At 41.7% G+C, this 14019-nt stretch overlaps 1 protein-coding gene across 1 annotated transcript in view; it reads right to left on the bottom strand.

Annotated features, from left to right (window-relative positions):
• Positions 1-1169: 1169 nt before the first annotated feature.
• The window catches only part of ZNF365 (zinc finger protein 365), a 66403-nt gene continuing 53553 nt past the window's right edge, over positions 1170-14019 (bottom strand). Inside the window, exons 4-5 of the mRNA XM_073548295.1 lie at positions 11072-11109; positions 1170-6243 (exon numbers count right to left, since the gene is read on the bottom strand). Of these exons, the coding sequence (XP_073404396.1) occupies positions 5991-6243; positions 11072-11109 (291 nt within the window). The 3' untranslated portion in view covers positions 1170-5990. The remainder of the gene's footprint in view (positions 6244-11071; positions 11110-14019) is intronic.

Genomic DNA, 14019 nt, shown 5'->3' with positions numbered 1-14019 from the left:
CTTGTAATCACATTTTTATTGCGTCAATTTCTGCCTCCATTCTGCAGAAATTGAAGTTTAATCAAATATACTAATTAGATGCTCAGTGCACCCTAGGTGTGGCCAAGAGGCTCAGTGTGCTATTCAGTCCACTGGTTTTGCACACCCCATGTCACTCACTGGGGACTGACAGCACTTAATTTTCTCTGCAAACATATTCCCGTGCCCATATACCCATCATACATATCCACGATCCCATAGGCCCGTGCCCATATACCCAACATATATATCCTCCATCCCATAGTCGAGTGCCCATATACCTATCACACATCCTCCATCCCATAGTCCCATGCCCATATACCCATCACATATCCTCCATCCCATAGTCCCATGCCCATATACCCATCATACATATTCGCCATCCCATAGTCGAGTACCCATATACCCATCACACATCCTTCATCTCATAGTCCCATGCCCATATATCCATCATACATATCCTCATCCCATAGTCCCGTGCCCATATACCCATCACACATCCTCCATCCCATAGTCCCGTGCCCATATACCCGTCATACATATCCTCCATCCCATAGTCCAGTGCCCATATACCCATCACACATCCTTCATCTCATAGTCCCATGCCCATATACCCATCATACATATCCTCATCCCATAGTCCCGTGCCCATATACCCATCATACATATCCTCATCCCATAGTCCCGTGCCCATATACCCATCACACATCCTCCATCCCATAGTCAACCAATGAGCGGCGGGGCTTGCAACCTATGATGACATCAGCGTCGCCATGGCAACCATTGTGACATCATAATGAGGGGCGGGGCTTGATACACACACATTTTTCCCCCTTATGTAGATAGGGGCAAAATTGTTTGGTGAATTGGAACGCGCGGGGTTAAAATTTCGCCTCACAACATAGCCTAGGACACTCTCGGGGTCCAGACGTGTGACTGTGCCAAATTTTGTGGCTGTAGCTGCGACGGTGTGGAAGCCAATCCCGGACATACACACACATACATACATACATACATACATACACACACTTGAGCTTTATATATTAGATATGTATATATATATATCTCAATAATTATGGATCTGTCAGGGCACATTGATATTGAATAACTCACTATACATACAAGAACTTTTTTTGAAAAAGTCAGTGTGGTAGTTATTCTGAGTAGTTTAATACTATTGTAGTACATAGGGCTTTGAAGAACAATACACGGCATTCTAAAATATTTTTATAGTACCTGTGTGACATGTATTACAGTTTCTGGAGTAGTTTTTATGGCCCTTTTGGTAAAAGCCATGTTCACACAGGGTTTTTTAAATATGTCAGGAATTTTATACGGGTTTAATGCAGTTTTATTACATAAAAACTTTTTGTAAATGCATTTTTTTTATTTATTTTAGACATAATAAAATAGTGTGAAAAGCATCACAACCAGAGAGTGCCATGTGAGTAAAACACTGGTCGTTGGAATATAAAAAAAAATCTAAGCATAAAAGCTCATTTATTATTCAAAATTCTTTATAATTCTATCTCAAAATTGTCAGAATTCAAGTACATTAAGGACATTTTTCCAGTGTTTAGGGCCTTGATTGAAAAGTTGTCTGACTTAGGGAGGAAATGTGTGGCTTAAGAGGCATCAGAATGCGCTCAAGGTTTAGTGCAGAAAAATAGGTCTGATACAACCAAGAAGTGGTGTAAAGATAGATAAAAAAAAATGTCTAAAATTAGGAGATTATTGGGAAATCTGCTCTTATGTATATTTTCCTATAAAGAAATAGCACACATATGAATACAGAAATTTGGGGGAAAAAATAGAATCTTAAAAGGAACCTGTAAGTTTTTATATTTGAAAGTAGTGGTAAGTCTGTATAAGTGCTCCTCTCCAAATAAAAATGGTACCTTTTCTCTAGAGATCGAATGTGCCAGTCATGGAAGTGCACTGAGGTGTGTCTCTTAGAAGAAATTTAAGTGCACTCACATGCCCATAGTGCACTTCCAAACTGACTTGCATGCCTCTTCTACACTAGATTTCTTTAAGCAGCTCATGGAATCTATACAAAAAAGTATCATTTTTATTGGGGGACTATTCAGGCATACCACAACTTCCATATGTAAAAAGAGCTGAGAGGTTCCCTTGCTGTGTAACAGTAATTTAAGGTGACTTTACAAAATGATGTGCATGTATATGAAGAATATCTATGATCACCATAATATAACTTTTAATCTGCATTTTTCACCAGTTTTCCACTCTGTAGGCTCCATCTATATTATTCAGTTGTCTCTGAGCTGGTGGGTGCAGAATAGATGCTATGATGTCTCCCATACACAACATACAGTAAGTGATTATTGCACTCTGTCTCTATGTAGCACGTATTCAGAAGCAGCACCTGTCTGTCAGAAAGTCATTACTAGGAATACACCCATTAGGTATCATACCATTACTGTAGTAGATGTACAGCACCTCTATCTCGATGATCAATCTGTATAGAGAAAATTCTAAAAAAAAATCAGCTAATCATTTTATCCCAAATGTACAAACTTGTTTAACAAAGGATATCTAAAAGATTGTTTGATCCTTTTCTCATCTAAATCTATATAGTTAGCCTAATCACCTAGAGCAGTGTTTCCCAAACCCCGTCCTCACGGCCTCCACACATCATGTTTTCACGATTTCCTTAGTGTTGCACGGGGGAGAGAACCTGTTGCAGTTTCTGATGCTTTAAAGAGAAGCTGTCACCAGAAAAAATGCTACTAATCTGCAGATATGGGGTTAATCTGCAGGTTAATAGTGTTACTAACCTGCCCGGCGCCCGCAAGTAGCCGAATGCTGGGGGGAGAAAATTAACTTCATTCCCCCCAACAGTGTAAGGGATTCAGTCATCACTCTGAGAATACAGAGCGGTGGCTGTAACCGGGGACCCAGCTCTACCTTACAGCCAGCCCCAATGCTGAGCCAGTGTCAGTCAGTGCTGGGGCGCAGTTACAACTGCCACTCTCTAAACTCAAAGCGGTGACTGAACCTGTGACGGACCCAGCCCCGTGACTGAAGCCAGAACACTGCCAGGAGGAAAAAAGTTAATTTTCTCCCAGCAGCGATGGCGCTAAGTACGTGCGCCAGACAGGTTAGTGACATCATTAACCTGCAGATTAGCCCCATACCTGCAGGTTAATAGTTTTTCTGGTGACAGGTTCCCTCTAATATTAATTCCATCACCTGTGCAACACTAAGGAAATCCTGACGTGTTGGGGGCCGAGAGGATTGGAGCTTGGGAATCACTGCACTATAGCAACATAAATAACACCTATATACTGCAACACAACTATTTGCTATTTTCGGGTCTCTGACTCATTAGCATTAACTAGAAGTGGGATGCAAACACTGTCATGATTCCCCTGTATTCCCCATGCGAGTGAGTAATCACGCGACAGCATGTCTGTGGTTTTGCATACATATGACGGCCCACTTGAATGGCAAATACAGGGGAATCGTAACGATGTGTTCACACAGTGACTGCAGATTTTTCTTTTCAGCACGGAAAACCCTTTTAGGGTATATGCACACATTGCAGATTAGCCTGTGTAATTTTCTGCAGAGAATCCACACCTCTTGGCAGAAAACGCAGGGCAAAACGGTTGCGGATTTAATCCGGAATTGATGCGGATTTGTTGTGGACTTTAATGCGTTTTTGCTGAGAGGATTTGATAGGTGGTACTGGGAATGGAGAGAGAGAGAACGCTGAGGACCCGCATCAACATCCGCAACGTGTGCACATAGCCTTAAGCAATCTCTTGTAAAGTGCTTTATTCATAGGGCACAACAATGGGAATATGTTAAAATTATTATTCATTAGCAACCCATAGGTACCCCAGCAGACGCATTCCTATCAATGAAACATTTATCATTAATCCAGTAAGTATGTGATTAATGCAGAATGCAGTATTTAATACCTCTTTTTGACCTTTTGCGACTGGTGTATTTGCTTTGAAAATCTACGTCAGAATTGCCATATATACCTGACTTTAAGCCCTTTCTGCCAGAGCCATTTTCCGTTTTTGTGCTTTTCTTTATTACTCTATTTCTTCCAAGACTCAATACTTTCATTTTTCTGTTGAGGAGATGAGTTGTAGTTTTGAACGACACCATTCATTTTGCTATATACCAAAAAACTACGATTGTATTGTTTTGTTTGTTTGTTTTTTTTTGCTTTACCCCCTGGATAATACAGGTTAAATCATTTTATAGACACCAAGATACCAAATGTTTATTTTTTTAATTTCTTTATTTTTTTAATTGTAAGGAAGGGCGTGATTTAAGCTACTATAATTTTTAACATTTTAATATTTTTTGAAGACAATTTTTACTTTATTATTTTTTTTAGTCCCCCTAGGGACATTGAACTACTGATTAATTTTGATAACTTGTACTATATACTGCAATACTACAATAATGACTGTAGTATATAATAAGATTAATGATCTCCCATTAGGAGTACCAAGATGGCAGCGATGGAGGCCCTGGCTTCAATGGCAAACCTTTGGTTATCCGCAATTGCATGTACCTCACATGTCAGAAATGGGTTAAAATAAGCATTTTATGAATCCAGCCATAGAATAAGAGAGCTCATAAGTCCATTTCTGCCCTCCTAGCCTGACTGACAGCTGACTCTTGTACTGAGCACTGTGAGATCTCAGCAGGGAGGAGGGACACTGATGAAATGGCGAGGTGGGTGGAGATTCAGAATCAGTAAGGAAGGACTTTAAGAAGATTTAAATCAGGCTAATTGGGCTCGACTGAATGTAAATTTTTAAAAATATTATACGATTACTCTGATAAGGATTTTCAAAGTAAGTACACCAGCATCTTCAATAAGGTATGCAGATTGTATCTGGTGATAGATCTGCTTTAACGTCATCCATTGGAATACCCATTTATGACTGATTTGTCTACCACTATAGGTATTGCACATTTGTAACAGAACTGCTTTAGACTAAGATCCAATGATGAGTATTTGGTGCATTTTTAACATTGTGCATCTTGACTGCAGAAAAAAAAAAGAAATTAAAATACCATCAAAGTGAATGGGATTTATAGAAATCTAAACTAAAGCCTGTGCTTGTTTTTTATTTTTACGCAGCGGAAATTGACTTGCGTTGCGTCTTTGAAAACCGCAACATGTCAATTCCTCTTGCAGTAAACATGCGCTTTATATACGGATTTTCCCCATAGACTTATATGAGATGAGGAAAATCCACAGGTAAAAAATAATGTAGTTTTAGTGCTCCACTATCAATACATTTAACCTGTGCATAACTATCAATAACATCCTATCAAAGCCATGGAAAAGGAGGCATCCAAAACAAATCAGCTGTATTTTACACATGACATCCCAAAAGAAGATAAAAATACCAGTATAAAAAAAGTGGTAAAAACGCATGTAAAAAAAAAGTGCTAAAAACACAATTTAAAAAATCCTAATTTAGCTAATAGTTACCGAAACGCTGTAGAAAATCTCCAACATCAAGAAATCACCAAATACTCATGGTGGGACTGTAGCCTTACACAGCGGATGCGATGTCAGGCACTTTCCATCTTAGAATGTACAGAACTGTGAAACCAATGTCGTCCCATACATACTGTATAATAAATGATTCAAGCGTAGGAAAGGAATTCATTATCCATGAACGTAATATTTACCATCTCTGTATCCATACCTCCAGATGCATTTCAATAAATATCAATATCTAAAATAATATCTAAAAATAAAGGTTCCAGCAGTTACGTGTTCATGTGCAAATCGTCAACTGAAGGAATAATATGGTGCAAACAAATAGTAGCAATATTCATAGCCTGTCCCAGCAGATACTGGCAACAAAGAGCAAAGCTTTCGTCATTTACAGTTATACGGAGCAAAAAGTGCCCCCTCCAAACATAAAGCAATTCTCTTTTTTTCTTACAAAATGTAAACGGCTGATTTAATATTGTTTATATACATTATTACACATGCCTGCCTTTTTCCCCATTTTAGGCTTGCTGTGAACTTTTCGTCCACACGCGGTCGGGTCACTTTTCTTCTGCGGCTTCCATATATCTCTGGGAGAGTCACCCGACTCGTGCAATAATTTCATTGGCTGTATGCCTACACGATTAATATAAGAGCGGCTTTTCTGTACAGACTGAGGCTTCACATCATGGATGTGATTGACAAGGTGGAAATTTCCTCGACTCCTGCAAAAACAAAGAATATTTAGTTAATGTTTCAGTACATAGTGTTATTAGAGTAAACTAGTAAGCTGCAGTATAAAGATTGAAGCATGGACACTGTACTGAATGCTAAAGGGGTATTCTCAAGCTGTCTCTTGAGCAGCTCAAAGCTCTGCATTCTCCTTAGTTTCCTTATTTCCTGGCTTCAGGCAAGCGGCTCGCCTCTTTGTATGAGTTCTGGAGAATAGCAGATCTGTAGTATTTGTAGGACTATAAGGCTATGTGCACACAGTGCGTTTTGATGCGTTTCCACTGCATTTTTTCCACGCAGAAAGGGGCTAAAAACGCTATGGAAACCTTAAGCTAATTCAACGACAATCCGGAAGTGCTGTGTACACGATTAGTAAATTTCCTTAGAGTATTTGCAATACATTTTTTTCTGCAGTATGTCAATTCTTTGTGCACATTTGTAGCGTTTTTCACAAATTGATTTCAATTGAGTCAGTCAAATCCACAGCAAAAACACAAGTATAAAAAAGTTTTTGGATTTGTTGAGTTTTTGTTTCCTTTTTTTACCGGCTTCCTATGATGTTTACCACGCTGTCATTTGTGTGATAGCATGGTAAACACTGGCGTGGTGGTTCTTATCGGTGGTAACGCGACCGTCGGTCATAGCGCCGTGGGGTCATGCTGGCAGATGTCAGTGTGACCCCGCATCTGTGACTGTGACCGCAGCGGTGACTTGTGGTACAACGCTTACCGCAGGTCAGCAGGCATGGGCTGATGAGACTACTCCTCCCATCAGCCTGTGTCTGCTGTCACTGAGAACAGTGATGGCAGGAGCTGCTGATGGGAGACGTAGTCTCTCGTCAGCCGTCACCTGTGCTCACACAAAAAACAAAAATGCAACATGTAAAATAATTACATACATATTCAAATAAAAATAAAAAACACATTATACTCGCCTAACAACAAATCCCGTAATCCCGAGTTCTTCATGGCGATCTCACGTGTAGAACAGTCACATCAGGAGGTAATCGCTCCCGCAATGTGTCACTGAGCTGCTGTGAGAGAGTTCACTTGAGTTCATCAGCTCTTCAGCTCTGGTGCTGTCACGGCACCACTGCTGCTGAGTTTGTCGGCAAACTCGACAAACAAGCACTTGCGTTCATCACTACTTAGGATAGATTATCAATATCATTATCCAAGTCAGCTCCTTTAAGACATTCCTAAGCTCAATAGCCTACAGGGGTAATGAAAAAAATGAATGGCCTGTTCTTAGGAAAGGTCATCAATATTACAACGGTGAGGAATTCGTACGACTACTGTTGGCTATTCAAATATTTCTAATAGTTCAATCGCTACTGATCTATAAGTGATGGCCTATCCTTGGGATGGGTCATAAATTGAGCAGAAAAAAAGAAACAAACAGATAATATCAAAGGTAGTCCTATAAGTTGAACACTTACGTATACAAAGCAAAACAGTACACACTTATTGACTTGCACGCCTTCTTAGCAATACAGAAACAATATCAAGTGTTGCTCAGTTATACAATTGAATTTTATTATTTATTGATGCAGGCAATGGATATGAAGCTTTTACAACTCCACAATATTTCTCGCTAAGTGTGTTAAGCACAATGGATTTCATAAATGTTAGATTACAACTCAAGCGTTTGAGTAAGGAAGCCAACTAAAGGAGAACTGCGCAGTAATGACAGAACTGGATATACTGTATTTTTTATACATATATTAAAGGGGTTATCCACTACTCTGACAACCCCTTTTGAATCCCCATGTTTACCCCCTTAGCAGAGTCGGCACTGCTCTCCCAGGGATTACTTGCCATTATTGTGTCACGCAATCACTGCTGCTAACAAGCGCTGGCTTCACTTTCTCCTCTTACAAAGTAATTGACATTTGGAGGAAGTCAGAGCTGCGGCTTCTCTCACTTTCTCCGGATTTCCTGATTTGCTGAAGGAGAGGAGAGTGATACCAGCACTGAATGGCCAAAATGACATAGCAATGTTACGTGATCCGCAGGAGAGCCACTGCTGGAATGCCGCCAGAACCAGAGGGGAGTATAAGTGTTATTATTTTACTGGGGGTAAACATAGGGATTGAGTAGTTTGAGTTGCGGACAACCCCTTTAACTGCCCCATGAAACAAGTAGTTCTGTTCATACTTTTTTTTATAACTCTGCATTGTTATATTCCTGGTATTTTTTCATTAAACATATGAATAAATGGAATAATTAAAGTGCCCAGTCGGTGCTTATAATATCAGTCTGTGTGGTTATTCATCCATTTCCAGGAAGAGATGTTATTTTATGGGGACTACAAGTGATTTCTACAATATGACAGAAGAGCGGACACTTATTCTACAAAATAGCTGTACTTCCAAATGAAAATATCAAAACTGTTTAAAAGAAATAACTGCCTTTGTTGCCCATGACAACCAATCACAATGAAGCTTTCATATTTTTTATTTTTTGATCACTAACAACTATTGTAAGAGTATAACGTGCACCACTAGACTCATACACAATTCACACAAAATCTCATGCCATAAAAAGTAATTGCATTGATAAACCTTTCCAATGTGGCAAAATCATCTAAAGTTAATCCATGACCGGGCCTCAGATTGATTGGGTCATTGTAAGGTACTTTCCATTGACATCATCTTATAGTTTACCATATAGTGCCCAAATACATTTATATAGTGCGCATATCACTTTTCTATAAAATGCCCAAATAGCTCCAATAGCTACAATAAAAGTATTAAGGCATATGTCTGCTTCTTGTCTAAATTGTCAGGCATAAAGTGTGGGTTTGGAGGTGCAAGATCTAGGCACTCAGGCTACCAGGGCTAAAGGCACCAGCTTGCAATTAGTAGGTATCCCTTAGGCCGCTTTCACATGTCTTGATATTTCCAGTACCAGAAAAAACGGTACCAGAGATATCCGTGCCTGTGTGTGTAATACGTGCGACACACGTGTGGCAACAGTGTGCCACCCGTGGGCCGCATCAGTATCACACAGACAGCCGCAGGGGAAGAAGCACTACAGTAAGCGCTGTTCTCCGGCGGCAGGTGATGAAGACGGCTCTCATCATTCTCCTCTGCTCTGCCGGTGATCGGCGCAAACAGAGGAGAATGATGAGAGTTCTAATAAAATCCGAAAGATGGTAGTAGGTGGGGCTTTTGGGACAATTACTCTCATCAACCTCACCTGTCAGCTTCAGCAAGGTTGGTTATCAAGAAAAGAGGGGTCCCAACGCTGTTTTTATAAATTATTTAAATAAATAAATAAATAAACAGTGTGGGGTCCCACCTTTTTTGTCAACCAGCCTTGCTAAAGCAGACAACTGAGGGCTATTATCCTCAGGCTGGTAAGGGGCCATGGATATTGCCCCCCCAGCTTAAAAACAGCAGCCCGCAGCTCCTTTTTTTTATTTATTTAAATAATTTAGAAAAACAGCTGTCATGGGGCAGGTGTGGGAAAACAGGGGACGAGGAACCTGGGCCCCTGAACTGCCCCTCAGGCTAAGGGGGTGCCCTGACTTTCCTTAACTTGGGGGTACACTTGATGGTAGTGAGGCCCAAGTCGCCGACCTGTCCCTATCTCCTGTTTAGCCCTGAGCTAAACCCCCAACCCCCTCCCCAGGAGGTGATAATGGAAATAGGTGAACTGCACCAATATAACAAAAGAAAAGATACGACTGACACCTTGGGGTAAAATCAACTAAGAAACAAAACTTAGCTTTCTCTGCTGTGATGCATCGAACAGCAGAGTTAGGCACCAGAACTCAGCTTTCAGCAGAATCACCACTGCTCCAGAAAGCTCATCTCGTTAGCAGAACCACCACTGCTCCCAACAAGCTGAACCACCACTACACCATGTAGCTCCAGTCTTCACCACGGTTGGCATCCAAAAAAGGACCTGTCATAACCAACAGTCAGCTGATGCACCAGGTGACCTTATATAGGAAGGTGGGAGTGGTCACCACCAGCAGACTAAACATGTAGTAACACCAGCGGCCACCGGGGGGAAAACTGGCATTAACCCCCAATGGCCAGAAAGGAAAAAAGTTTATATCTGAAAAGCCTAAACTGACACAGATCCAAAAATGGATTGTGACAACAGCGTGGGGAACCCTCTATTCTTGATAACCAACCTTGCTGAAGCTGACAGCTGAGGGCTGCAGCCCCCAGCTGTGAGTTTTGCCTGGTTGGTTGAAGAAAATAGGAGGGAACCCACGTTGGGTTTTTCATTCATTTATTTCATTAGATCGCAGGCGGCGGGTGAGGTAAACCGCGATCATCTGCTCCTACTGTCACTGTTATAAGCAGCAGCAAGTGTCGGATGATGGGAGTAATTGTCCCAAAAGCCCCGACATGCTGTCATCTTTCGGACTTTAATGTAACTTTGATCGCCGGCAGAGCAGGGAACAATGATGTGAGCCGTCTTCAGCACCTGCCGCCGGGGAACAGCGCTTACTGTAGCGCTTCTTCCCCAGTACTGATGCATGTCACATGGAGCACATCAATATGTGTCCTCTGTGTGCACATGTGTGGGATGTTTTGCCATCCGTGCTGACGGTAAAAACGGACTTGCCAGCGTGTTTTGTTCACGAACACAAGGTCCTTGAAAACAAACTTACATGTGCAGAGAGACACATTTATTTGAATGGGTCTACGTGTGTACGTGTCTCCAGTATGTATGAAAACTGTCACCACACGTACCAGAGACACGGATGTGTGAAAGAGGCATTAAACTGACAGGTGATTACATTATGTTAGAAGAACTGATAATGAGATTTCAGAAAAACACACAGAATAATTATACATACTGGCACTTGCTTTTCCAGTTAGCTTGAAAATGTACAACCTGATGGATGAAAAGAAAGGTTACATGTACATGATAATATAATAGAAAATTTCCATATTTGTAAGACTTTATTATGCCGGAAAAACATATGGGTAAGGGAGCTGTCCCATGATTAAATCATACATTTTTGCTAAATCACACAAAACATTGTGACTCCCACAAAATATTGCTCCCCCTCCGTTCACCTAATAAGGCCAGTGCCGGTAGCAGGAATCACTCCACTGTCTGTGTACAAGAGCAAAATCTAGAGTATTCGAGGAAATTCTTTTTTTAATTATTACAATTGAAACATTATTATATTTTGCCTGTTCTAACTAAGAGACTTTTTGATAACTACATTCCAGTATGCCGTAAAAGGCCCTAATGGTGATGGCCATACTTTATATGGGAAAAACCTGGGGACCGGTTCCCTTTAATACTGAAATGTAGCAAAACCTGTTTAATGTTCAGCATTTCAACTTTGCAGAGCTGGATATTCATTGAACAAAATAGCACAGTCACGTCGGTAAATTTCTCGTTGTGCAGCTCAGTGAGCTCGCCGGTATAGCAGACAGGTGATAGCGTTGCCAGCATTTACATGCCCTAGTTTGTAAAACAAACTAGAGTAGTGCATGCCATAATTTTTTTCCCATGGACCTCCATTTAGAGGAGGGCACAGACTCACTTCTTATTATTGGATCATAATTTTTCTTTTGTCATATCTTTAAAAAAAAAGGACCAGTTTCCATCAGTCATCAGTGCGGTATATCAGTTTTTCATGGACCAAAGACTTGAATGTGCGATTCTGATCCATAACTAGGATGAAAGTCAATCATGCCTCCAATTTTTTTTTTGATTCATGGATACAAGTGAGCATGATGGATGTATAATACTACAGGGTGGGCCATTTATATGGATACACCTAAATAAAATGGGAATGGATGATGATATCAACTTCCTGTTTGTGGCACATTAGTATATGGAAGGGGGGAAACTTTTCAAGACAGGTGGTGACCATGGTGGCCATTTTGATGTCGGCCATTTTGGATCCAACTTTACTTTTTTCAATGGGAAGAGGGTCATGTCACACATCAAACTTATTGAGAATTTCACAAGAAAAACAATGGTGTGCTTGGTTTTAATGTAACTTTATTCTTTCATGAGTTATTTAAAAGTTTATATCCACTTATAAAATGTGCTCAAAGTGCTGCCCATTGTGTTGGATTGTCAATGCAACCCTCCTCTCCCACTCTTGACACACTGATAGGAACACCGCACCGTCACTCTGTGTGACTGCAGACTTATGAATCCCCCCAGAGCACGCATTGTTCGCTGTGGGGATTCGCCGGTATCTGAGCCGGGACAGAAGGGTATGTATTCATGCATCCAGCCAGAACCTATCCAGGTTGCGCAGCCTTGCTCCATACACTTGTATCTGAAATCTAATGAATGACACCTTACCGCTTAGGAACAGTGTCACTGCAGGAAAGTGTAAGCTCCTAACAGTGTCTATTTTTCTTGTGGCAGCTGCTCTGTTGTGTCGGTACAGGATCTTTTCCCCCCTAAAAAGGAATCAGTTTTTGTCACCTAATCTGAGAGCAGCATGATATAGGTGCCGCAGTGTTTTCTTTGACTGGTCTCCCTGAGGTCAGTGATTGTTTCGTGATGTTGGTCTACTAGGCATTGCTCCCACCTAGCCAGAATCCTACTCCACACTGATGAGGGGCAACACCCCGAAACAGCTGTCTGTGGATGGATACCTGGCCTTGGTATTTCCCTTGTCATATCTGTAAACTCGTAAAGAGCTGGATATTGACTTAACCCCTTCACGACCTTTGACGCCACATAGGCGTCATGAAAAGTCGTGCCAGAACGACCCATGGCGCCTATGTAGCGTCATGACTTTAAAGCCCCCCTGCGGGTCGGGTGACCTAGGTCACTGAAAGGTCACCCGACCCGCAGATACAGGGGGCTTTGTTCTTCGCCACAGGGGGCGTGGCTTCGCCCCCACGTGGCTACGATCACTCTGATTGGCTGTTAAAAGTGAAACAGCCAATCAGAGCGATAGTAATATTTCATCAATGAAAATTAATGAAATATTACAATCCAGCCATGGCCGATGCTGCTGTAGCATCGGACATGGCTGGAGACACCGATTCCACCCCCCCTACCGGCGATCGCCCCCCCCCGCAACTGAATGACAGCGGCGATCTGCCGCCGCTGTCATCATCTGCCCCCCTCCCATTCCCTCTGCTCCCCGCCAGCTTCCGATAACCCCCTCACCCCATCTCACCTCCCCCGGCACCTTCTAAGTCCCCCTGTCGCTCCCGGTGTCCGGCGGGTCCGGTTCATGGGCGCCGCCATCTTGAAAATGGCGGGCGCATGCGCAGTGCGCCCGCCCGAATCTGCCGGCTGCAGATTCCATTCTTTCATTTTGATCACTCTCACAGTGATCAAAATGAAAGAAAAAGTAAATAAACCCCTCGACTATCACCCCCATAGGTAGGCACAACTAATAAAGTAAAGAAAATATTTTTATTTTTATTTTTCCATTAGGGTTAGGGTTAGGGTTGAAAAGAGGGTTAGGGTTAGGGTTGAAAAGAGGGTTAGGGTTGGAAAGAGGGTTAGGGTTGGAAAGAGGGTTAGGGTTAGGGTTGGAAAGAGGGTTAGGGTTGGAAAGAGGGTTAGGGTTAGGGTTGGAAAGAGGGTTAGGGTTGGAAAGAGGGTTAGGGTTAGGGTTGGAAAGAGGGTTAGGGTTAGGGTTGGAAAGAGGGTTAGGGTTAGGGTTGGAAAGAGGGTTAGGGTTGGAAAGAGGGTTAGGGTTGGAAAGAGGGTTAGGGTTGAATTAGGGTTAGGGTTGGAATTAGGGTTAGGGTTGGAATTAGGATTATAATTAGGGTTGGAATTAAGGTTAGCGTTGGAATTAGGGTT

The sequence above is a fragment of the Dendrobates tinctorius genome, unplaced genomic scaffold, assembly GCF_039654945.1.
Source record: "Dendrobates tinctorius isolate UK_male_01 unplaced genomic scaffold, ASM3965494v1 ptg000156l, whole genome shotgun sequence".
NCBI classification, from domain to species: Eukaryota; Metazoa; Chordata; class Amphibia; order Anura; family Dendrobatidae; genus Dendrobates; species Dendrobates tinctorius.
This window is presented reverse-complemented; position numbering and strand designations above follow the sequence as displayed.